Source organism: Anolis sagrei, chromosome 2 (genome assembly GCF_037176765.1).
Source record: "Anolis sagrei isolate rAnoSag1 chromosome 2, rAnoSag1.mat, whole genome shotgun sequence".
NCBI lineage: Eukaryota > Metazoa > Chordata > Lepidosauria > Squamata > Dactyloidae > Anolis > Anolis sagrei.
In genome coordinates this window covers 88,472,553-88,498,860 of record NC_090022.1, presented here as the reverse complement: position 1 = coordinate 88,498,860, position 26,308 = coordinate 88,472,553, and the positions used below count along the sequence as shown (strand labels likewise).

Sequence of the window (26,308 nt, the reverse complement as noted above, 5' to 3'; positions counted from 1 at the left end):
GAAATCTCACTGTCTCTGCACACTGATTTTACTGATCATGCGATGAAGATGTCCCCCCCCCCCTTTTGTTCATATTTTACTATGTTGTATATCACTGTGGGTTTATAAGTATTTATCACTATGTCTGAGTGCTGGACTAGGTCACTGGGAGATGAGGGTCCAAATCACCACTCAACCATGGATGAGCTTAGGCAAGTCACACACTCTCGGCCTCAGAAGAAGGCAAAGGCCATCTGAACGCATTCTGCCAAAAACCCACCTCTCCTTAAGGTTACTTGAGGGCAGGCCTGCACAACATGTGGGATGGGGACTGGATGCGGCCTGCGCATGTAGTTAGTGCAGCCCACAGGGGGACGAAGCACCAAAAGCACAGCGCTGTCACCCCCCCCCCCCCAAAAAAAACTCCATGCTCCTGGCACACAAGGCTTCCTCCCATATCCCCACCCTCTTACCATTGCACCCCCAGAAAGAGAGAGGAAACCAGCTGGAGGGCCTGGACTCTGTATCTGTATCTAGTTTCTCTCTCTGGAGAGAGGGGATGGGGAGATGGGAGCGAGTTCTGTATGTCAGGAGCAAGAGGTGACCTTGGCTGCCCATTGCTCCTGGTACACAAAGCATTTGTCTCTCGTCCCCTTGCCACTATGCCTCCAGAAAGAAAAGGAAATAGAAGAAAGCCAGTTGGAGGGCCTGGTCTCCAGATCCCAGCACAGAGAAAGAGGCCAGATCCTAGATCTGGAGTCCAGTGATAGAGTTGCTTTAGGGTTGCCCCAAGTCAGGAATAACTTAGGGCAACAACAATTCTAATTAATCATTAATTAATTAATTATACCTTTACTTGGAAAGTGAGGTCCTAAAAACCATGACCTCAAGAGGTTTAGCCTATTTGATTTTGGCCCCTTTACTACTGCCAAGTTTTATAGGCCTTTAGTCAGAAATGACACAAAATCACACAACAGCACATATGATCCTTTATTTTGCAAGGACCCTAGCATGCAGTTTCCCTGATGACAAACTTCAAATCTGTCCAACTCAGCTGGATATTCAAAGGAGGTCACTTCTGTGGAATACATGTGTCAGGTAATAAATCTCCTAGTTATGTCTAGTGGATATCAAACATAGATTAAAAGACTATGCATCTACTGGATGGAAATCAGAGAGACGGAAAGTGCAGCCAATGTTTGTGGTACCCAGGGTCCCCCAATGCTCCTCCAAAATTTGTGGCCCATGAGTTCCATTTGGTCCACCCCAATACAGAAATATAATTGTGATTTTATTCTAAAAAATACCATCAAAATTATTTGCAACTGTGCACTCTCACCTTGAAGAAATGCCCATGAATTATGAAAGGGGAAAGGAAGGGGAAAGAAATGAAGGTGTGCTTACCTTGACATTTTTGTCTTTTTCAAACTGCTCTTCAAATTGTCTTATTTTTTTCTGCAACTTTTTGACTAGCTGATAAGGAGTCTTTTCCTCCTTTCTGTCATCCTTAGAACTACTAAATGATGCTCTTCGTGTTCTGCATTTAAAAGAAGGGGATGCAAGATTTTAAGCACTGCATGCACATATTGTAAAATACAGAAAAAGGAAAAAAGTAAGGAGATGCACACTTATTTCCAACATAATGCCCATGGAGCAAATGGAATAAAAATAGTCTCACAAAACAGTCACTAACCCTCACTATAAAGTTGTATTTTGTGCAGATAAAAACACGGTAGGTGAAAAATCAGTCCAAGTTCTTGAATCTCTTGATAAGAACCACCCCTTCCTCTTGCCGCAAGATGACTGATTTTTCCAAAAGCTGGAAACCATAACATTTAAAAAAGTATCAAACCATGTCGTCAACCCTCTCTACGGGAAAAAGCACAGCTCTTTCACACTGCAGCTCTAAAAGGCATCTGACAGAGAAAATCAATGACAGAAAATTAATCCCTTTTCTGATCCCATGCCAATGTTACAGTATTTGTGAACCATATTACCTACGCACCTAACAAAAGGAAGTGCTTTAGACGAAGAATCTATTTTTTCTGGATCATGGAGGAACCGCTGGCTTTGACCAAAATCCAAACTCCGATGTGACAAAACAGGATGACTGTCCTCTTCCAGAGGATGATTCATTCTTCCAGCTTGTGGAGAAAGTTGAGCTTCTCCAGATTCACTATCTTCCTGCCAAGATTTAAAAGCAGGAAATGGCTCTGCAAGAAAAAAACAAAACAGGAAAAAATGGCACTGCGATATTAGAGTGCCGCAACAACAATGCTCATCCAATGCTTAAGCTTGTATACTTTCAACAGCATGTATGTCATACACAAAATGAAGAGTGAAATGCATTGGAAAGCTACATGTTAAAGCCCACAAGACGCCAATACATTCCAGATACAAAACAACCTTCTAAAGATTGTATACCAATTATGCACTGTACTGAATATTTTGCATGCATTATCTTATAACCTGTACAGTGTTGCACTCTACATTATGTACAGTGCACTTTTTTTTTCAATTTTAGGAGAGATATAAGCAACAGGGCCACAGGTATTTCATGTAAAAAGCAGTACATGACACACTGAAATATTTCAAGTGCAACATTTAAGCACACTGATCCAACTGCACAGAGATTTCTAAAATGATGTCAATGTTTACAACTTCTAGAAAAGAAAAAAAAACCCAGTATGTTGTAACATGTAGAAGAGCTCTGGTCTCTGCCATGTATATATTTATATACAGGAATAGCTCACCAATTCTATAGTCATGTTAAAGGAACCCAATTATCTTCCAAGAAAATAAGAAGTAACAAAATTTCTGATCAGGGCAAATAACAAGAAACTGAAATGATTATTTCATAAAACATTTTGACTCTAAAGAAATTGAAATTAATGGCTTTAAAGAGAGAAAATACCTCTCTGTGTATCCTAACTTTCATCTTCATGTTTTGTGACTATCAAATAGTCATTATTTTCCAGTGCAAATCTAATATTCAAAAGCTAGGCCAAAATAGATGAAAAATGACAACAGAAAAATATTGATTGACCCACTTATACCTGCTTCCCACTGAGCATGAAGTGCTTTTGAAGAATCATTTGCTTTTACTGAAAGATGCTGAGTATACAAAAGAGGCCAGGCATGTTTCTGTGGTAGATACAGGATCATTCAGCAGATCACTGTCTATTCCAGCTGACAGCAGCTTTCAAAGGTCAAATGCAGCTGTCTTTTCTAGCCTTGCTGTTTGGGCATATCAGATATTGAATCTGGAACCTTCTGCATGCAGAAGGCAGCAGGTAAAGGGGTAGTTTGAAAGTAACCATAAACCATGAGAATAGGCAGATAACTGAATGTATGGCGAACCATACTTACCCTCCCCTTCTCTCTGTAGATGCATTGTTTTGAAATCAATGAGGGGGAAAGTGATAGGGCATGGCGCTAATAAATGAAAAAATGGCAAAAATACTGAAGTGAACACATTGCACAGTTAGAACAAACCATACATAACACGTAGGAAGTACAAAAGCACAAGGAAAGCTTTCCAATTGACTCTGGGCCAGGTGCGAGTGCTTCATTGCTAGCATGCGTGAGACAAGTGAAACCTGCTCTGCACCCATCAAGATAAAGCCCTTTGTTAATTCAAAGGCTTTCCAGAAGTGTTGGATCAGAAGTGACAAACAAAAAAGCCACATGCTTTCCCTTGTTTGAGCGAACACACTTTAAACAAAGGAGGATTTACACACAGGACAAATTTTGCTCACATTTGCTCAAAGATAATAGCAATCCAAAATGCAGGAAAAGTTCATAGCACTAAGGATTATACTATTTGTGCATCAAAACATGCATTTATTTGAATAAGAATGATAAACATTAACATAAATCCTGGACAAAGCAGACTTTTCATCACAGCAAACTAAGTAGTCCTGGCCCTGGACTGGATTCAAATTCCAAACATATCATGGAAATCTAACTATTCAAACAATAGAAAGTCGGTAATACAAATGGTGAAGAAGAAAACAAAGAATGAGCAGGCCTAGTCCAGACTCCAAAAGGTTAAAACATAATCTTCAAGAACACAAGGGCTGCCAGCTTTTACAAATAGCTGTCCTGAACTGTCCACTCCAGCAACTCCCAAGGTCACAAAAAGGAGAGAAGTGGGGGAATTTCTAAGACCAGCATTTCATTGATTACCAGAAAGACAGAAAAAATGTAATTGCTCCCCTAAGCTCATTCTAAAATACAGCAGCTAGGAGACAGACAGACATAAAATAAATTTCTTCTCCTTAAATTGGAACAGATGATATTATCTATCCTATTTTAAGTACTTAATTTAAATCAAAATTAACAATGGCACTTAACACAGTGGCTCAGTTCCCTAATACGATGCTACAGCACAGTGGTGGCAAAGCTATGGCCCGCTCGCTCACTTATATAAAATGATAAAATTAATCTTTGCTTTTTGGATTTTAAAAAATATTTTCAAGCTGTGGATGGTTGAATCCATGGATATAGAATTCATGGATATGAGGGGTTGAGTGTTCATGAAATACTGGGTGAGCAAATATAGACTTTGAGAATACGGCTACTAATCTTCGTATTTTCTTATTCAAAAACAAACGGGAAACCAAGTTCATTACATTGTTTTTCATGGCCTTACAATATTACTATTTATTGTACTGAGATAAATTACAAGTAATAACCTGAATATCTCATTCTTCACAGTATATCGATATTCTTTCAAAACTGCAACTGAGAACAAAAAGCAAAATCAAGGCTTTGGAGATACATATTAATAATGGGGAAGGTGAACTAAGTGTTTCCAGTTTTTAGTGGCAACATAAAAGTACTTTTGTTGCTGGTTTACATGAACAAGTTTGTATGATATTGATTACAGAGGGCCTCAACGTTTGGCTATTTTAATAACTCAACGATTTCATCAGCCAAAAGCAGGCCCACACTTCCCATTGAAATATTGGCAAGTTTATGTTGGTGAAAATTGTTCTTCATTTTAAATATTGTATTGTTCTTGCAAGTTTTGCACTATAAATAAGGTATGTGCAGGATGTGTAGAAATTTGTTCATGTTGCTTTTTTGCCCCCCCCCCCCCCCCCCCCCGGATCTAAACAGTCTTGGGATTTGAAGATGTACTGTTTTATTTCTTTATCTTTAACAGCTGTAGCAGCTGCTTCCTTTGTCATAAACATGGAAGCATCCCCTCCCCCGAATAATTTATTCCCATTGTTCTATTCACATATTTGCCTTCGCATCTATTTCACACAGCTCCCTACTATTATGCCACATCCAAAAGTGCTATGAGATAGGCCAAAATTAGGGATATTAAGTAAGTGTGAAATGCTGAAGAGCATGCATTTGAATGTTCAAAATTACTACATTTTTCAAAAGTATCAAGGATCTTGCCATTACCTTCCCATTTGTCACCACCATTCACATTCTTCAAATCAAGATGTGGTCTGGGGACGCACAATGTCGCTTCAGGAGCATTGTTGTTTCTGTTTTGCAGTTCTTCAGATTCCGTTTTGACATTTGGATCACAACTTTTGCTAACAAAGCCCTGTAAATATGAAGCGACATTCTTGGAATCTTTCGCAAGAGAAAATAAATAGTTTCAGTCCACAGAATACTTTTTACTGTTGAACTTAAAATGCAGTGTGTGCCTTTTAGAATATGAACTGCAAGCAAAAAAAAAATGTTTAGAATATGAACTGCAAGCAAAAACCGAGGGCTCTCTTTGTTTTGCTTTAGTTGCAACTCAACACAAGTATTACAGAGCATGAAGAATAATCTGAGAAAATATTAAAATGATTCCTAGAATATTTCCTAGGAAGCACTGGGAGGAGGTAAGAGAACTTGGCACAGAAAAAAGAAAGTAATATGTGAATTGGGTTCTTAGGAGCTCCATCCCCACCAGATCTTTCAAGCAAACTATGCCTCAGAAAGCAGAACAAAGGGACAAGAATAAATTAGTCCTCCCCATGATCTTGAAAGGAAGGTGGTATCCAAAAGTCAGGAAAGTAAAACAAAAAGTTCGTGAGCTTCAAAAGGATGATCGGGATGAAAGGTGCAAATACAGTCATGGAAACATGGTTAAAACTGGGTAGGTTTTTAAAAAAGCATAAAATTCAAATACTCACCAGAATCATATGTGACATCATTTTGTCTCCATCATCAAATGATGCACAATCTTGCCTATAAACAGAGTTATATTAGTTGTTTGATCAGATTATTACTTCAAAGCATCTGTGATAATTTATTCGATTCCACACTATTTATATAGGCTCAGACATCACGCCAAACCATGGCTAGCTAGCATCAACCACAATTTAGAAACCTAAGACCAGCTTAAGCTTCCAAATCATCAGCCTAACCACATGCCAGCCTTTATTTTCCATCTGCTAAGCGCTCCCATCTCTGCCTCTGAAGTAGGATTAAATAACAGTCGTAACTATAATTTGTCAACTCAGATTTCATGTCAAACCACAATTAGAAAAAAACATAATTTGTAAACTATAATCTTTTCTCATTCTGGTTTCTTGGCTAATTGCAAATCATGACACTATACAAAACCATGACTTATTGGAACTGACAAGAAATTGTCTAGGTGGGGCATGGTTCAGGAGAATTTAAAGTTATCATAGACAAGATACTCCCGAAACGCTATTTTGTCTTTGAAACTCTTAAACACAACAGAAAAAGAGGTGGTTGCTGAGATAAAAGAGAGGTTTCAAAACTGGTATTTTCTTACTTGTATTTCCCTTTTACTTACTGCAAAAAAGAAACATTGTATAAAGATATTATAAAATCTCAGATATGTAAAAAAAGCAAGCCACCTTCAACCTGTAATACAAAGTAAATGAGACAATAGTATCAATTATTCAGTTAAAGCGAATGTTGTACAATTCTAGCTTGATCAAAATTAGCTTTATTGCCCTATTTTTAAAAAGCTGTCTTGATCACACAAAAATATCTTTTCACACCAGAAAAACCAATTTTGGAGAATAACTCTTTAAAAACAATATTTTCTTGAAACAGAAAGTTCTTGATACTCATAAAATTGAAATCAGGAACAAGAATCATAACAACGGTCTGCTTCCTAGTACTCACATGTATACTGAAATACATACCTATCTTCAATAGACTCTCCAGCTTCTCCTCCTCCATCGCATGGTTTCAATAATATCCCTGCTGCCTATTGAAGAAAAAACAGACTTTAGCAATTATACCAGAAAAACTGGGGCCTCTATTTTATCTCTTTCTTTTCTTTTTTGTAGAAAATTAAAGTATTTTATATGTTGCTATGACCCACAGCATTCACACTGTTCAAAGTTGTTCACTCCTATTAATTATGAACATGGCTAAGAATGTTATGTATTAAAAGAATGAAACAGCATACCATATACTTTTAATTTTTAGTCATTTTCATAAACTTTTGCGAAATAGAATCATCACGTTTTGCCACTGAAACACGCTAGATACAGATCAAGCTTGAGGCCCGAAGATCTGAACTCAGTAACAACAACAAGCGTGTTATAAACTAGTTCTCAGCTTATGTAAAATGAATCATCCACAGGGCTCTCTAAAAGGTACTATTAATCCCTGTTACTAAATAAAGTATCAACATGGATAGAACGAGATTCAAAGCTGCTGGCAGCAAGCATTCGTACTATCTGAAGCAGAAGAGGGAAACTGCCACATTTTGCTCATCTGTCAAGTTCTCTGAAACACTGAGTGGCACAGGCAGGGCTATAGCAACCATAATGGTGATAACATTACATCTATATCTATATCTACATCTATATCTATCTCTATCTATGTAGAGGGGAGGGGAGTGGAAATAGGGCTACAGAACTACTGATCCCATTAAACTGATCTGAAAATAACAGAGTGAAATTGATGGTAGGGGTACTTCAAAAATAACCATGCTTGAGACTTGATTTTTTTATTTAATTTATGCTATCTTTCTCCAAAATGAGAGATACAAGGCAGTTCACAAAAGATGTATAAACAGATACAAAAAGCAGACAATAAATTATAATCTTAAAATATAATTAAACAAGTTACAATATTTGGGACACAATGGAATTAAAAGTGTACAAACGGACCACTCAAAGAAATACAGCACGCACACACCAACAGTCCTTTCGTGAGCAGTTAGTCAATTGTCCAAGGTCCACCTAAACAAGTATATTAAAAAATCTTTGTTCTTCTTCCCTTGAAGAGTATTAATGAAGTAAATCTGTTGGAATGCTTGTGTCTGTATCTGTATTCTTCCCCTCATGTTGCAGAGATGTCATGTCTGACAGCATCTTTGATTCTTTCAATCTGTTGATCACCTGGGCTAACATCTGGGGTGCTTGAAGTGGTCCCAGCCTGGCAAGGGAGGGACTCAGAATCAGTAGGAAAATAATGTGTTCTTATTACCCTCTGCGACATGTTATTTTTTCTCATTTATGGCTGATTGGTGAGCTGTTTTGTTAATACTAGGGAACTGCACTTCTGTTGTCATGGGGCAAGGTGGGCTTGTGAGATAGTGTTTTCATTGCAAACAAAGGCAAACTGGGAAATGCTAGAAGCAACAGCCCTCTGAATGTGGGCACTAACTGCTAGAGAGTCTCCTGGATCAGTAGCTTAGTGAACACAGAGGACCATAGCTCTATATCAGAATTATCTGCTAGCCATGTTGGCAATTACGTTGGGAGTAGAAAGTTCTTCTTGTTCAAATAAGTAAACTTTAGAACTAATAAGATAAAAAGGGCAGGTGGCCTTAAAATTCTTAAATTCTTCTGACTGTCCTCTTTGGAACTGCACTGGGGTACTACCATCAGAGCAAAAGAGAAGGAGAAAGAAGGAAAAGCTAATGTGTGTGTCTGCTTATACACACAGACACATATGGCGAGACAAAGACTCTCCTGGGACAAGGATAAGTAATAGAAAAAAGACAAAGAAAATAATATTCTAGAACAGCATTTTTCCCAGAGTGAAAGAAAATACAGCTTGACTCCTGAGCTGGTATGGGCGGGACCAGGAGGAGTTCCTTCTAATGTAGGCAATTCTGCCTCTTGAACTGATGGAGACAGCAACAACCAAACTGAAAAATCTCCAAAACCAAATAATTAAGTTTAAATTTATTTTTGTAGGATCTTGTTTAAATCACTAACATTATAACCCTACTGTGTCCCAAAACTAGGTGTGTACAGAATTGTCCAAATTGTCAACAGCCAGAAGAAACAGCACCCACCAAGTCAATCTCTGCCCTAGTCTTACCTGATAACTTTCTTTTTCCTCAGACACTTCATTGTCTGAATTTGTGCAATCCAAAGTTTCGGAGCAGTCTTCAAGATTCTCACAATCTTTAGTAACCTTTTTTTCAGACTCATCCCTAAGAAGAAAAACAAGGTATTCAGAAAAACCTGTCTAAGACTGCTTCTTTATATGTTTCAGTTTCTGAAAGTTAAGTCTTAAAGGGTTTTTTTTTAAAAGCAGCTATCGAATTCTGGCATGAAGTAAGCACAAACATATTTACAGCAGATACTTCCCTTGCCAAGCTCAGGAATCAGTGCAATAGCATTCAAAATTAGATACTACTATTCCAAATTGTTTTATGTTAAACTCTTCATTTCTTAAATTACTTCAGTTCCACTTCTGGGGAAGGCCTGTATTAGTCCTACTATGCACATCATCCATTAACAGCAGATCAATATTGGAGTGCCCTCCAGATACTGCTATTTGCACAATAAGTAACGAGCAAGCAAACTGAATAAATGGCATCACCAGAAAGCTGTGATGGCATTACCTAAGTCACACCACTGTTTTATTAAGTATCTACATGATGCTCTGAAACAGCATGTGCAAGCTGCTATACATTTTCACCACCTCATACCAATTCCATGAAAATTACTCCTGTGAAAGAAAGCAAGACTTTCCCCTTGACACTCACAACCACTACGAAAAGGGATGGGCTTTCATCAGACAGTGAATAAACAGAACACCTCCAGAAAAACCACTGGTTTCAGGAATTTAGCAAATATTTATTTATTATTTATTTCACAGTTTTCTATACCGAGCTTCTCAACCTCATTGAGGGACTCAGCCCGGTTTCCAGCCATAAAAAACATATACACTCATTAAAATATCATATATCACAATTACAAAAACAACTTTAAAAACACTATATATAAAACTACTAATCTGAACATCTCTATAATTTTGCTGTGAATCAGATGTTAACATCTACTGTGGAAAATAGCATAAGCAATAGCAGTGCTGTGTAATTGTAACTTGACAGTCGAAAAACGTAGGCATCAACTCCAAGATCCAGAGTGAAACTAACTAACTTACTGCATACCATAAGGTTGTGCAGCCTTCACTCTTTATTCATTCATCTAGGAGGCTTTGAGTTGAAAGAAAAATGTATGGACATGAACGAGGAAAGGGAAAAGCACAGAAATGTTAGGGATTCATGAGATCCCATAAAATTGAGTAATCATAGATCATTAAGTACTATCACCATGTGGTGCCTCAATACTATAAACAGTAATAAAAACAATTTATGATTTTACATTAAATTGGACAAGAAATTACATTTAAACTAAAACCACACTAGTGTATTATTTTTATTAAGCCAAATGAAGATTCACAAAAACATGTAAGATTTTAGGAAATGTGCAAAAATCTAAGCTAGAGAAAAAGTTTAAAAAGAGGGGGGAGGGAGCTGACTTTTTAAAATATTCTGCTGGTTGCCATGCAGTCAACACAGAAAATACAACAAAAAGCAAAACACACATCAACACAATAAAAGCTGTAAGTGTAAGTGGGGATAGGTATCTGTATCTGTTTCCTAGATCTGCATCTTCCTTCAGATGTTACTTTACGCTTTGTTGAGGATGACCTCAAGGGAGATGCAAAGCAATTGGGAGACCCTATCTCCATCTTGGCCTTAAAGAGAGTAAAAGAACAATGGGAGTAAAAGAAATGCAATAAAAGTATATCTCCAGCACTAAAGAGGAACTCCCTTTGAGATCTCAGGTTGTAACGTGCCTGTCTTGAGGCCCAAAATCACTCCACATGCATCAGTGTGTCCCTTCAGGAGCTCCTACACTGTCCATTCTGAAGATGAATTCAAATGGGGTTACAGATAAAGCATGACAATAAAAGTCAATTTTAGATTGCTTTACCTGATATTGAAAGGAAAACCTGAGGGTGTAAGCCCCAGTCTGTGACCCCCCTCTATTCCCCTCTGCCAGTAGCTGAATGTTCATGTTGACTGCATATTCAGAGTCTTCAGATGAAATAAGTGAGGAAGAGGGATTTACAGCCTTAAAATTAAGCTGAAATGAATTTAAAAGTCTAAAAACATACTATTCTTCCAGATTTCATCTTTACATTCTGAATATGACAATAAATGACTGCAATATTAAATATTCGCTTTTTGCAAAATCCTGCCTGGTTAAAAAAGATCTCAAGATCATTATAAGTTAAAATATTTTATAACTGCTTTTAGTGCATTATAGAAGTATAGTTTTCAGGGTGTTGTGTGAAATGTTTCTCATTTTCCCAACAATGACTTAATTCAAGTGTAATTTAAGATAATAATGTTAACAATAGATCATCAAAGTTGAATTTAATATGCTGTGATTTATGAAATTAAGCATGCAATCTTACTGGTTGTTAGATCCTTCTTTATCCTCTATATTTGCTTCATGGCACACCATTCGGTGCTGTATATTCTTGAGATCTTGATCTATGCTGCTCTGCAGGTCAAAGAGATGTTGTTCTACAGCTGCTCTAATTGTTCTTTCTAAAATGCTTTTGGGGAGAAGAAAGATTGTTTATATTAATAATCTAATTTCTCTGTGTGGAATATTATCTCCTCTCCCAACTTTGAACCTGGCAAGCAGAGTGTATTTGTGAAAAAAAGAAAAAAAGAATGCAGTACTGAAAACTAGAGAATTGATTGCATATGTGTCTAATTATTTAAATCATATTAACTTTTCCAAGTCATGCTATTAAATAACTTAAGCAAGTAAATTACAGTTGTTTTTTTTTAAAAAAAATCCATAGATTAAAACAGACAATATTTACCACCATCATTTTGTGGCAGTATTTGGATATCTAAGTTACATGATGATCCCATTCAACAAGACATCTTACAGTAAGAAAAAGACTCCATAACTCATGCAGCTAAATCCAATGTTATTCCTAACCAGAACAATCAATGGAATTTATGCAAATGTTGATTTAACAAATTCCCATTGATTTACTCTAACTGAAATTAATTAAGGTTTCTATATTTTCTAGGGGTTGTCAAGGATGGGTTTGCCACAAACAAGAGCGTCCTTAAAAGTAAACTTCAGACTTTGATTCTACCATGGAACAATTGTTTTAATGAACAGTGGTTAAGATTTCTTCATAAAGATGACGAGGGACGGAAATGAAAATGTTAACGTCAGGTTGTGTGTTCCTCCCCCACCCTTGAATTCTATCAGTTATAATCAAGACCTCATACTGCCAATTAAAAGATTATTAACAGTGAATGAAAAGTGAACATTAGCAAGTACATGGACAGAGGTGGAAACCATTGCAATGTCACCCAATCTTCTGGCTGTTAGAAGTTAAAATATCAGCAGCAGAACACTGACCAAGAACACAGCTAATGTGGAAGCAAACGATCAATTAGGAGAGATGAAATGATGAAATATGGAATAGGGATATAGGGTAATTTTTAAAGGTAAGTTTTAATTAACCACTTCAGAATATGTTGCAGATTTGTAAGTTACATTGAAATTAGTCAGCATAATCATTCAGACTTAAAACAGTACAAGGCTTCCATAACATAACACAGCGTAATCACAAGTTTTTCTATGGCTATGGGAAATGTATACTGTAAAGAACCTCCGCCGATGGTAATGAAGCTGCCACCAAATTGTAGAGAGACGCTACCAACTAGTGAGGAAGCGCCTCGGTTTAGGAGAGAGGAGCCACTGATTTGTAAAAGGCTCTGGTATTAAAGGCTCTGTTTGTGTTGTGAGGTAATTTTGGTAGAGTGGGTGCACAGAACGTAAAATTAATGGAGATGAGGCAGTTTTAAAAAACCAAAGAGAACAAGTTTATTTTTAAACAAAGCGTATGGTTGCAGTATGAAGATGTTAAGCTTGGCAAATACTTGATGGTTACATGTAACTTGGTTGCGATACAATTCAGACTTTCGATGTTACAACTTATGAACTCTTGCTGTGGTGAAGCGCTTTATTAACCAGTGTTCCCTGCAGTGAATAGTCTCTCTGTTTGATCTATACTTGATCAAATCACAGATCTCCAGTCTTCCCCCGACTAGCGATCCTAACAAGCCTCTGTTAGTTCTTTCTAACTAAAGCAACTAACAAGGTTTTCCCCTTCAGCTTCCTAGCTGAAGAAATCTCTACTATTCACGAACACTAAAACCTGACTCTTCACTTCTTCACTCCTCAGAGTCTAAAAACTGACTCTGCTGCTCTCTCAGAGTCTCCCCCCTGACTGAATCTAACTGTCACTTTTTAAAACCTTTTCTCTCTAAGCTCCTCCCACCTCCTCTTCTGCCTCGTTTCCATGGTAACACATTTCTCACAGCTAGGCCGCTCCAGCCTTAGGGCAACCAATGCAAACATAAATACAGTTATAAGCATATTATTATAAACACTTCTGTACATATACTTACTCTGCAGAGGCTGGTAAGATGCTTAAGGGGGAGAGATGAGCACTGCAATGAAAGAGAAATAATGATCTCCCTTTGTCATACAGAATTTCAACATCAAATTAGTTTTATGATGCACTATAGCCTTTAATTTGTATCACTCATGGCTATGACCCTTTATGCTACCTCATATTGCTATTAAAAATCAACAATTCTCAAAATGCTCTCATAATAATAGTATTAATTAACAGTGGCATAAAGAAAATTATTAATCCAAAAATGAACAGACACACTAAATCAATGTAAGTTATCTGAGTGCTGACTTGGCAAGTTCCTACTGACTTGTTAAGTCTACTCTAGTTAGCACTATTAAATGTCCAATGGACTGATCATAGCATTAAGGTTTTTTCATATGCTCTGCAATAATTACTGGTCTAACTCTGGTAACTACACTTTGAAACAAAGAAGAGAATATGATCGTTTTGCAGCTGTAGCCTTGTTTAATAATGGGATACTTTTTTGTTACTTCTCCCTCTACCAGTTTGGTCACAGCAGGAGGTGGGCAGTTTCCAGACGTCTGGAGACCAGACATGCCTACCCTGGACCACTGCACATGCCCTCGGCTGTCACCTCCCCCCAAAACTACTTTATAATGACTGCCATGGGAGATAATTCATATGGATTTCTGCCTCTTCCTTGGTCTCTATCATGTCACAAAAAGAAGTGAAGGGTATATGCTACTTTAGCCAGAAAGATTTCAAGATGAAGATTTAAAGGGGGCGGATTTAACAAGTAAAATGTTTTTAAGACCAAGATTCACATATTCAAGGTACCATATATAATATGAATATATGTAAGACAAACACAATACTCATACACACACACAAATGTATATGAAAATATATATGTAAACCATCACACACTCAAGTCTATTATGCATTTCTGCACCTAGCTATGATATCACCTACATGAGAAAATCATACAAGAGGATCTTCACTGCTTGTAATAACAGACCTCTGAAGAGTTCAATATTTTTACCGGTGAATTTAAATCTATGCCAAGTATGCTGCTAGTCTTGTCCCAATACTGTAACTCAGTGAAACTGTTTCTGTCCAATATAATGTAGCACATAAACCATTTTTTTCTTCTTCTAAAAGTATAAATGTATTTGTTTGAACAAAATTACAAACATAGAACAGGTTACTATGAGACTGAATCACTGACAGAGCTACTTCTATCAACAAAACCAGAGTGAGGCTGTTCCTCTTTCCCCTTGCAGGTCCCCATGTAGCTAAAAACCTATTTTGAAGGACCAAGAAGCCAACACAAGGTTCAGCTTTCTTCTAGAACTTTACATTCTAAACCTGATGGAAACAACATTATCACTACTGCAAGCCAAAATGTTTACAGTGTGATATTTTTGGAGGATGTCAGCCGCTTTGTGTCTCTTTGTGGAGAGAAAAGTGGGGTATAAATAATAATAATAATAATAATTATTATTATTATTATTATTATTATTATTATTATTTATACCCCGCTTTTCTCTCCACAAAGAGACTCAAAGCGGCTGTCTTCCTACATGAATAGACACACTGTAAACATTATTTTATTGACACAAAAGCACAGTATGTCACAGCAAACAATAACTATATGCTGGATTTCGTATAAAAAAATCACAAGTCAAACACTTCCCAAACATCTAGGACTGTGTGATGTATTTCCGAATGATGCATGCAGATCCAAGTAAGGTGGCCTTTTGCAGTTGTCAGATTGTGATTTTGTCAGATCGTGATTTTATTATTATTATTAATGCTTCATTCTCTTGAATATAATGAATCCACCAAAATCTTGCAGTTTTGGTGTTACTGGAATGCAAGTCTCAGCCAGCATAGTCAATTGGGGAAAATGCTAGAGGCATGATTTCTGAAGGTCCATACAATTACCATTCTGTTGAAGGTATTGGGAGCTCCTTATAACTTGACAGGAATAAAAATAGAACAAGAAACCCCCTTATGCCTTACTGTATATAAACAGAAAACTCTTGAAGTAGAAAGACAACAGAGAAGTGTAAGATAATGATATAGGTATACAGAATTATAATGCATACTTTAATTCTATTTCCGGAATAATTCCATCCAATAGCTGGTGCAACCTGGCTCCAAAAAGATAAAAACTAAGTAATCAAAAGCTCCATTTTTAAAAGCTCTTTGATAATATGCCAAAACATATTGGCTTTGAGATAATAAAGTTCTTTTAATACTTTAGGGTGTGTGATCTGAAAGAAAATTGTCAATTGGATACTAAATACTGTCAAGATCAGCGGTTCCCAACCTTAGGTCCTTCAGGTGTTTTGGACTTCAGCTCCCCGAAATCCCAGCAAGATTAGCAGCTGTTAGGAACTGTGGGAGCTGAAGTCCAAAACACCTGGAGGACCAAAGGTTGGAAACCACTAGTCAAGATGAATAACATACAGATAAAGAAGAATTTTGGTGCCTCCAAATATATGTAACCCAAGTAATATGACTGACCTAAACCCAAGTGATTTGACTGTACATTTTCTTTAAGAAGTTATCAACTTGTCTAGTGAAGTCCCTATTCTCTGATGTGGAGGTTTCCTAAGGTGAGATTTTTGAGATCTGAGCAATACAGAAAAACTGAATATGTTGGTACAACACAATTCAGTCATAAAACCAAACTGCTGCCTGTCACCTACTATTGTTAACACTGAGGACATCCACCTCAAATATCTGCACAGCTTGTTCCTTATAATCTGTAACGTAATTTGTGAGAGAAGACTGTTCTCACAAAACACACAATAAAAGAAGCTTGAAGAACTTGTAAGGCAGGGTGCTGAGAGGAAAGCTCCAATCTACTGTTTTCTTATACAGTTGGGCTTATCTTCCTCTTTAGCCAACTGGACTAGAATAATGGGTAAATAATCAAGGGGGTATGATTTTGGATGGTATTTTGAATACTAGTTCACTACAGTCAGTGGAAGAGATGGCTGGATTTGCTAATATGGTGACTTATATACTAGAAGTTACAGTGGTATTACTTCTACTTTAGCTGCCATGGCTGCTTCCCATGGAATTCTGGCATTTATAGTTTAGCAAGGCCCAATCTAGTTGAGAGTCCTAGATGTCCCTCTCTAAACTGCAAATCTGAGGACTCCGCAGAATGGCAGTTAAGTGGAATAATACGGTGCTGTGACAATAGGCTAGGATGATTTCCCTAGACTATATTTACATGGGGAAATCAAGTTGAGGACAGTTGCAATACAATCTGGGGAAGCTATGACACCATCAGTCCCCACTGAGTCAGAAACTGAAGCCTGGATAAAATGAATTTGCAGCAAAATCCGTATATGCACTTGCACAAAAAGGTACATTCATGAGATTAGTTGAGAAGTGACAGTACAGAAAGCACTGGGATCACGTGCATAAAAACACAGGTATAAGAACTTAAATATCAAAAATATATTGTTGTTTTTTTGGGAAACATCATTAAAATTAGAAATTAAATCCTTAATTCTACATAGGACCAGCTAACTCAGAAATGGAGGCTGTTTGCAATCTGTTCACATAGTTGTTTAAGATTTAGTCAGGGGGTGCTGTGGTTTTCAACTTTAAATATGTTTTTGATGGATTTTAACTGAATTTTTAGTGCTGTTTGTGTTTAATTGTTTTAATGTTTGTATATTTGTGTATTTTAAATTGTATACTAATGCTTTTATGTCTATTATTATTATTATTATTATTATTATTATTACTATTTGAAACACCACAAGGTAAGTTCACAGCAGACACTCTACTGGCTGTTATATTGGATCACATGTTGGACAACTCCTTCTGGGACAGCTATCCGGAATAGGTCTTGGGGGCATGGCTCTGTTGTGGCTCCGGTTCTTCCTGGAGGGTCGCTCCCAGATGGTGAAGCTGGGGGACATCTGCTCGGACCCCTGGCCTTTGACCTGTGGGGTCTCACAAGGTTCCACTCTGTCCTCCATGCTTTTTAACATCTATATGAAACCGCTGGGAGAGGTCATACGGAGTTTTGGAGTCGGGTACCATATTTATGCAGTTGACGTCCAACTCTACTACCCCTTCCACCTAATTCCAAGGAAGCCCCTCGGGTACAGGACGAGTGCCTGGCCGCTGTGGCTGTCTGGATGAGGATGAATAAGCTGAGGATCAATCGTGACAAGACAGAGGTCCTCCTGGTCGATTGTAAGCTGGATCGGGGTATAGGGTGGCAACCTGTGCTTGATGGGGTTGCACTCCCCTTGAAGTCACAGGTCCACAGCTTGGGTGTGTCCTCCTAGACTCATCACTAACGCTTGAAGCCCAGGCATTGGCTGTGGTTGGGAGGGCCTTCGCACAATTAAAACTTGTGCGCTAGCTGCAACCATACCTCGTGAAGTCGGATCTGGCCATGGTGGTCCACGCCTTAAGTCACCTCCAGATTGGATTACGGCAATGCACTCTATGCAGGGCTGCCCTTGAAGATGGCTCGGAAATTTCAGTTGGTTCAACGGGCGGCAGCCAGATTACTAACTGGAGTGACTTATAGGGAGTGGTCAACCCCCCTGTTTAAGGAGCTCTACTGGCTGCCTTTCCTTTTCCAGTCCCAATTCAAGGTGCAGGCTCTTACCTACAAAACCCTGAACGGTTTGGGACCCGCCTACCTGCGTGACCGCATCTCTCTTTACGAACCCACGCAATCTCTTCGATCATCAGGCGCGATTGGTGGGGACAAGGGAGAGGGCCTTCTCTATGGTGCCCCCCCGACTCTGGAACTCACTCCCCAAGGATATCAGACAAGCCCCCACATTGGCAGTCTTTAGGAGGAGCCTGAAAACGTGGCTGTTCCAGTGTGCCTTCCCTGTTCTGACCAATTCCCTGCAAAATGTCCTCAGAAGCACTTTATCTACCCGTTTGGTTGATCTCCCTACATTACCCTTTAAAACCTCCTGCTTAGATATACCTCTGTTCACGACTAGTGTTTGTTTTTAAATTTTTAATCTATTACATCTGGCCCGGCCATAGTGTTTCAATTTTTTTTTGTGTTACTGCTTATATGTTAGTTATATTATTTGTACTGTTTTATTTGCTTGCTGCTTTGTTGTTTTACTGATGTGTTGTTGGGCTTGGCCTCATGTAAGCCGCCCCGAGTCCCCTTGGGGAGATGGTGACGGGGTATAAATAAATAAATAAATAAATAATAATAATAATAATTATTATTATTATTATTATTACATGCCATATAGAGAGGTGAGGAAAGGTGGAGGAAGAGAACCAAAATATAAAAAGAACTCAAACCACAATGCTTTATGTAACTGGCAGGGCAAAAGAAATGGAAGTTTCTTTCAGGAGATGGGAACTGAGGCAAACATCAAGCTTCAGTACAAAAGACAAGTAAAGATAAAAGTGAGTGATGGCACACTAAGGAAACCAACAATAGAAGGGAATAACCGCATGAAAGTACAATGATCAACTCAGCAAATTTGTGCTGCAATTATTTTGGCTGGAATACAATTTACTTTTTTTCTTTGAAGTGCAGTGTTTAGGGAATTTATGCAGAAGTTCTGCTTTGTAATATATTTATATGAATATGGCTATTACATAACACTTGTTATATAATATATAAATACTTCTAGGAAGATCCCTACTGCATTGAACATAGCAAAATAAATATCACATACAATTCTCCAATAGCATCTCTTCTACACTATAGCTCAATTTCAGAATTTTTGCAGGAAAAGAAAAAGACAAACTACACTCATAGCGTGTATGGCACTTAAAATCAGTCTTAAAGGTATGTGTAAAATATTCCAAGAACTTCATACGAATTGTAATTTATTATAATAATGTAATTATAATTCTGATAATTTCAGAATAAGTGATAGTTAGAGAATATGTTGTTATATTTCATTTATCTTATATGTCATGAAAAATGTGTTGGAAATAAAAAAATCACTACAATTTTTCTTCCATGAAGTAACTACATAATAGAGAAAGTCTTTTATTGGTAACAGAGAGGGGAGAAAAATTATTCAAAAAAGCAAGGTAAGCAAGTAATATGGGAGTAAAAGCAATAAATGTTTAAGACTACATTTATCAGCATATGGTGTATTTATTTTCACACACCAACACTGAAAATTTAACATATGTAATCTTTTTACGCAATAGGGCTGAACTGGAAAAAAAACTGAGGAAGAACAATAAAGGAAAAATGATAAAGACTTTTGATGAATGTATCTGTTTAGGAAAAAATGGCACTAACAAGCTGCACATAAAAACAAGCATGGATTATAATAAAAACTACCCTTAACGGTGTAATTTTGTACTTGAAAATGCCCGAGTCATACTAGAGATACTGCGAATCCTTCCTGCTCGCAACTGGGAGGGACGAGTCAGCATAAAGACAGACACCCTACAGTTTTCCTATCCCATGCACCTTCAATGCAGCACTGGAAAGTATTTTTAAAAGCATTACTTCAAAGCCAAAATAACACTATTATTAAATAAATTGTCTTATCAATAAAGTAGGTTCTGAAAAACATGTCACAGAGCTGCAAAATGTAACACATTTCAAAACATCTTATAATTTCCCCTTTGGACATTCATATTTCGAAAGGTAGTATCATTGGATAAAAATTCTAAGGCAGAATGACACAGCATAAATGTTGTAACATACTGCTATATTATATCAATGCATCTGCAATATAATTTTTATTATCAAAAATAAACAATTAGGAATACATTCACAAGCAAACCTACCTTTATTTATACAAACAACTATCAGTACATAGATACAGTGCTTTATTTTGTGATGAATACCTTTAAAACATATTTGCTTAGCTTGTTAAAAGTTTGTTTCAATGTTATCAAAACAGTCCTTTAAGTCAATTTTACCTGTGCAGTAGAACTTTGTAAGCCATTCTGATGATTTTTGCTATTCCAAAGGAGCATTTTGTGTAAAAGCACTTCATTTGAAAAACTATACAGTATGATAGCTTTTGCTGGCTATTCATCCTGCTTGCGTGAGTTCAATAGCAGCCTGTGAGGTGGCACTGGAGTGCTGCACTAAGCCCTGCAGTCTACATAGAAACAGACTGCAACATGAGGTCACTACTGACAATAAGCTGTCCAATCAACATTTTGCTTTCATTTGCTTTTTATTCTTCTCAGTGCAAGATGTTGGCTTATAAGGGCTCCTAATGCGATTAACATCCATTTCCCTAAATTTAATCACCACAGTTCATAGAATATGGAGAATGATATGATACATGAAATAACTGAGTGAGGGCTTAGTCTAGCCTTTAAGTTTATTCTACACATAGAAGAATAGGAAAACTAAACATTCAAATTGCAACACAGCAGACTGAACAAGTAAAACGTTTAATTATAAGCAATGATTGGCTATAAAAGATAGAACTAAATATTCTATCTATAACCTAATTATTTCAAAGCAGGATTGTAAAAGTATAGGGAGTCCTCCAACTGCAGAATACAGTTATAAATGTCCACTGAATTCCTTATAACTCGGATTCCCAGCAAAGTTTTATTTAGACAGTGGCAAACTAAATCATTTTAGCAATCACAACTGATACATCAGAAGTAATAACCAGACTACAGCTGGACAACAGGAAAGAAGTTCAGGGTTGTTTACTGCTACCATCAAACCAGGAAGACTATTGTGTCTACAAACCAAGGTTTATTAGAAATCGAGAATTAAGGAAACACTATTTGGCATGGCTTCTGATCTTGAATTCTCTGTTTTAAAGAACTGAGACACAGACACTTACTCTTAGGAAGCTCTTGGATTCTTTTTTCTTTCTTTTCCCTATGTTTCTGAAATACCATTTCAAGACTAATGTGGCTAGCAATTCTGGGAAAAGTCCAGAACATTTTCCCCAATTTCTCAAAGGCAGCAGTGCAGGTGTTTCATACTGCTTGAATTCTGATGCAGGGGTTAATAAAATATAGCTCTAGGACTGCATGCAACCTCCAGCCACTCTAGACTGATCCTCTTCTCTCACAGAAAAAGGAGTAAACCGCATTTACAGAAAGCCTCCAAGAGTCACAATTCACCCTATACGTACACCCAATTTAATGAGTTATCATGAAAACTTGATTTTACTTGTTAGTAAAACTTGATAACTTGGTAACTCATTAAACTGTTTGCAATTTTTGTGCAATGTAACATATTGCTATCATGAAATATATTGCTTTGAAATTGGGTCCATCATTTTGAAACACCCTGTATTAAAGGTATTGAACCAGATATGGTTATCAGGAGTAAAAGAAGTGGAATTATTTTGTCATGCCAGAAGACCAGGGGAGTTGTAGCCATAGTCAAGCATTTTGGTTTTGGATGTGGTTTAACTTACATCTGAGTCTCTGCTTAAGTTACCACGTGGCATTGAGTACATTGCTATTTCTCAGAATGATCTCACAAAGGAACACTGAGAAGCTAAAATGACACCCTTTGGCTCCTCAGAGGAAAAGTGAAACACAAAATGTAGTAATTAAATTCTGAAAAGCTATTTTCAAAAGGATGGACAACTGAAAGCAGGCGGCAGAAGCAAGAAATGGAAACAGAAATGAAATGTAAACAATCTATCTCCTTATAATACTGTCTGAACGAGCAGCTCTGTTGATACCTTGTTGATGCAGAAACACTACATGACTCCAAGATACTCTCCATCATATCTTCAGGCTCCATATTTCGCCTATATTCAGGGTCCTCCATGTTTTCTTCTTCTTCTTCTGGCAGTTCTTCAGACTGCTCCAGCTTTATATCATCTTCATCCAACAGATCATTTATCTTAAAAATAAATACATTTATTCAAATATCTTTGAAACATGGAGGTTAAAATAAAGTTGCAAAATCTTTACAGGCAATAAACTATGGTTTTATCAGCTCAGATACTTCTTAAACTGACATTCTCCAAAACAGCTCAGGAAAAACGGTATTTTAAAATACGTGCAATTTTCCAATTTTCAGCCATCACATAAGTAAAGATTGTGGAAAAGGCCATCTGATTCAGTGTACCTCCAATTCTGAGACAGAGGTTTGTCCTGCCTATTGCCTAAGATTCTTTAAGGTCATAGAAGAAATTTAAGAGGTACCAGAGGCCTTGTGTGAGAACAGGTGCTCTGTCACTAAAAGTGACACATTTGCTAAGCGGCATTTGATGTTAACCCACTGTAGATTCTGCTTCTGAAAGATTTCTAGTAAGCATTGGCTCGCTCAGTGGAGAGGCTAGGGGCAAAATCACCTAAGATTGACTTGTTGCCACATTATTACTGTAATGGACAATATCCTCAATTATTGGGTTGTTATAGGTTTTTTGGGCTATATGGCCATGTTCTAGAACAGGGGTCCTCAAACTAAGGCCCGTGCATAGGAATTCGTGAGTTTTTTTTTTCAAATTATAATCCGGCCCTCCAACAGTTTGAGGGACTGTGACCTGGCCCTCTGTTTAAAAAGTTTGTGGACCTCTGTTCTAGAACATGATCATACAGCCCGAAAAACCTACAACAACCCAGTGATTCCGGCCATGAAAGCCTTCGACAATACATCCTCAATTGTCTTCAAATACAATTCATGTATCTACTTAGATGGGCCACCACATAAATTGCATTCCAGATTGCATTTGTGGAAAGAAGGCTAAGACAGATTGCACATGTCTGGGTTTTTTAAATGTCCATACTACAAGAGGTGTCACTTCAGAGCATAACATCATCGAGCTCAGTGCTACTCAAAACATTGGTGTAGGGACTGGTGCTGGTCCTTGAGTCATAAGCTGTCAGCACCTGGTGAGTTTCTAGGAAAGGAAGGAACAACTGCAACTAATGAGGACAGGTATGGTAGCATACTAGAAGAAAAAAACTGTGGGTCCAACACTTAAGTCAATGGTGTCAAGCTGGCAGCCATCCAGGTGTTTTAGACTTCAGCTCTCAGATTCCTGTTGATTGCACAAGCTAGCGAGGGCTTCTGGTAGTTGGAGGCCGAAAATTCAGAAGACTCTGTGTTCATTTACATTTCTTTAGTTTAGTGTGGCACTTCAGACATCATTCCCACAGAAGAGCTTTGCTTCCACATTTCCATGGAACAAACATGATTATAATCCCCTAATAGTGCTCTAAGAATATCACCCAATAGCTAAAACACAGATTTCCCTCGGAATCTCATTTATGCTATGATCTGGAGAAAACAAACCGTCATGTCCTTTTCTAAAGGGGAGACAGTCATACACTTCTTTCCAAATTACTCCACAAATACCAAAAAAACTTAAAGCATTGGAGGAGGTTAAGGGTAACCTGAAAGCAAGTTTGAGTGGTAAACCAAACAAGTAATTCTGGAGAGCTATGCTGTAAAAATGCTTTATAGCAAAGTCTTATACTAATGAGAAAGTGTACTGAATTCTTACCTGCTCAGTTATGGAACTTAAATCATTAGATGAGAAATCTTCCTCTTCATTTTCAAAGAGTTCATCATAATTTTCTAGCAGTCCCGACATTATTCTACTAACTAATTCCTGCTCTTTCAGATCCTCCACATCAGTGTAAATGCTAAGGAAAAGGGTCAGATTTAATTACTAATTATGAAAATGAATTTCTCAAAAGACATTAATATTTACCTAGTCCAGGGATAGCAGAGGCATCCTCAGGGTCATACTGTCTGTACATAAACTGAAAATTGTGCGTCCTGCTTCCAATTCTGCTTTGCTCCCTAAAAATGAGTGACCTAGAGTAGCAGCTAGATTTTTGGCTTGGTAAGCAAAGTCACTAAGAACTGTTAGTTGCTGCCTCTTCCAGCAATGTTAAGAAAGAGCTCAAGTGTATAATACACACTATTGGGTCCTAGAACTTACTAGAACCACTAACCCCCATGGAAAGGGCGTGGGAAATGTACATTCTTGGGTAGAAGTTCTTGGAGATACTATAAACATCTCCAGGTAGCACTATCCAATGCTCATCCTGTCTGCTTTTCCTGCTGGGGGAGCTGTTGGCTCAACCCTGAACTGCAATGTTTCTTTGAGTAGCTTGGCAACAAATCTACCAAAGATTACTTCATCTCAACTTTAGAGCACGCAGATCCCAATGCAAATGCCCAAACAAGTCCCATTTATTCCTATAGTTTAAAATTTGGAAGAAAAGCTAACCACTCATCAGCAGAATATAGTACAACTTTCACTGTGATGAGGGGTAGAAGTAGTTCTACTGCTTCTAGACGAGGCATGTACACTGGGTTTTGCAAGAGTGTTTTATAGCCACTATCCATGTTCAGCACTCTGGACAGCTACTGTAAAATCAGAGTCAATTCATTGCCTTGAAGCAACAGAGCCACCAGTTTAATTTGGTGAGTAGATTTATTGAAACCTGAGCATTCAGAGAAAAATAAGGAACTATACTCAGAAGAATACTGAAGCACTTGCATACTAACAGTAAAAAAATATTTTCTGAATTTTATGGCAAAAAATAAACAAGCATAACATTGTTTTAGGGCATATGCTTTCACAATCAATAACACAACTATTTGATCAAAACCAAGCAAGATTTTAAGTCAGGATAAACATTTTTAGTTTAAATACTCACATATGAAAAAAAATGTATAAAATGTCAACATTTTATTAATCATATGGAGGAAAAAATCTAACGAAGTGCAGAATGTAACTTACTGGAAGACATCGGGACCAAAAACTGCAGCCAAAGAACTTGCAGACCAAATCTCTTCATGATGTGATGCTACATTAGCTAAGAATCTACATAGAAACTTTAACAAACTGTAATTAAGAGGCGGAAGCTGCTGCAAGAGGAACCTCAACTTTCTTCCAAATTCATCTTGATTATAATCTGTAAAATTTGATAAAAGAGTGGTTAATTCAACATTTGACAAACCTCACTTCAATAGTGCCAATATGAAATGAATATAAAAAACATGTGACTCTATACTCAATCCATTCTTTTTAAAAGCTCTTCTTACTGAAAATTTCAGCATTTTCCTTGTTTTTTGGTTTTTCGAGATGAATTTGAAAACCAGAACACAATTCAACAAATCTATCTGATGAGCCCAAGGCATCAAAAAATGAATATTGGTAAGCTGGTCTGAGTTCCCCATCATGTGTCTCTTTAAAATTGGTGGACATGAGATTCAGGTTCCCACTCATCATCAAAAACATGTGAAATATTTCAGAAGGAAAAGTCAAGTTATGTGAATTTTTATATCTGATTACTCTTGAAGCTATTGAAGCCTTATTAATATCATTCCAATACCTTCAGAAAGTTGTATCAAATGCATATGTAGAGTGTCAGGGATAACTGGTTCTGGAAGTGCTTGAAGAAAAAATCGAAGAAGACTAATAGCTGAAGGTACATCTGCTTCTTTAACCAGATCCACATCTTCTCCATTATCATATCTTTGCCGTAGCCACTCCACTGTTTCTGCATTTCCATTCACTTGAAAAAGTCCTTCTTGCTCTAGACCTCCTTGAATTTAAATGTAAAACAACTATATGTCAAAAAATTAACTATATATGATCTTATGACAAAGGCAGAAAACAATGGTGTGGCAGAATCAATGCAACTATTATCGTGATTTTTTTTTTATTAGTAGACAGTTGGCTAATAAACACTT

General features: G+C 37.3%; 1 protein-coding gene across 3 annotated transcripts in view; it reads right to left on the bottom strand.

Annotated features, from left to right (window-relative positions):
• FAM13B (family with sequence similarity 13 member B) overlaps window positions 1–26,308 on the bottom strand; it is a 54,589-nt gene that overhangs the window by 11,553 nt on the left and 16,728 nt on the right. Inside the window, exons 4-16 of one of the 3 annotated variants that reach the window (XM_060765352.2) lie at window positions 25,948–26,160; window positions 25,353–25,527; window positions 24,102–24,243; window positions 22,329–22,492; window positions 13,688–13,729; window positions 11,656–11,799; window positions 9,259–9,373; window positions 7,119–7,183; window positions 6,129–6,183; window positions 5,401–5,548; window positions 3,349–3,414; window positions 1,985–2,192; window positions 1,384–1,516 (exon numbers count right to left, since the gene is read on the bottom strand). In XM_060765352.2, coding sequence (XP_060621335.2) covers window positions 1,384–1,516; window positions 1,985–2,192; window positions 3,349–3,414; window positions 5,401–5,548; window positions 6,129–6,183; window positions 7,119–7,183; window positions 9,259–9,373; window positions 11,656–11,799; window positions 13,688–13,729; window positions 22,329–22,492; window positions 24,102–24,243; window positions 25,353–25,527; window positions 25,948–26,160 — 1,670 coding nt within the window. The remainder of the gene's footprint in view (window positions 1–1,383; window positions 1,517–1,984; window positions 2,193–3,348; window positions 3,415–5,400; window positions 5,549–6,128; window positions 6,184–7,118; window positions 7,184–9,258; window positions 9,374–11,655; window positions 11,800–13,687; window positions 13,730–22,328; window positions 22,493–24,101; window positions 24,244–25,352; window positions 25,528–25,947; window positions 26,161–26,308) is intronic. The other 2 variants (XM_060765354.2, XM_060765353.2) reach the window with 2 other exon arrangements.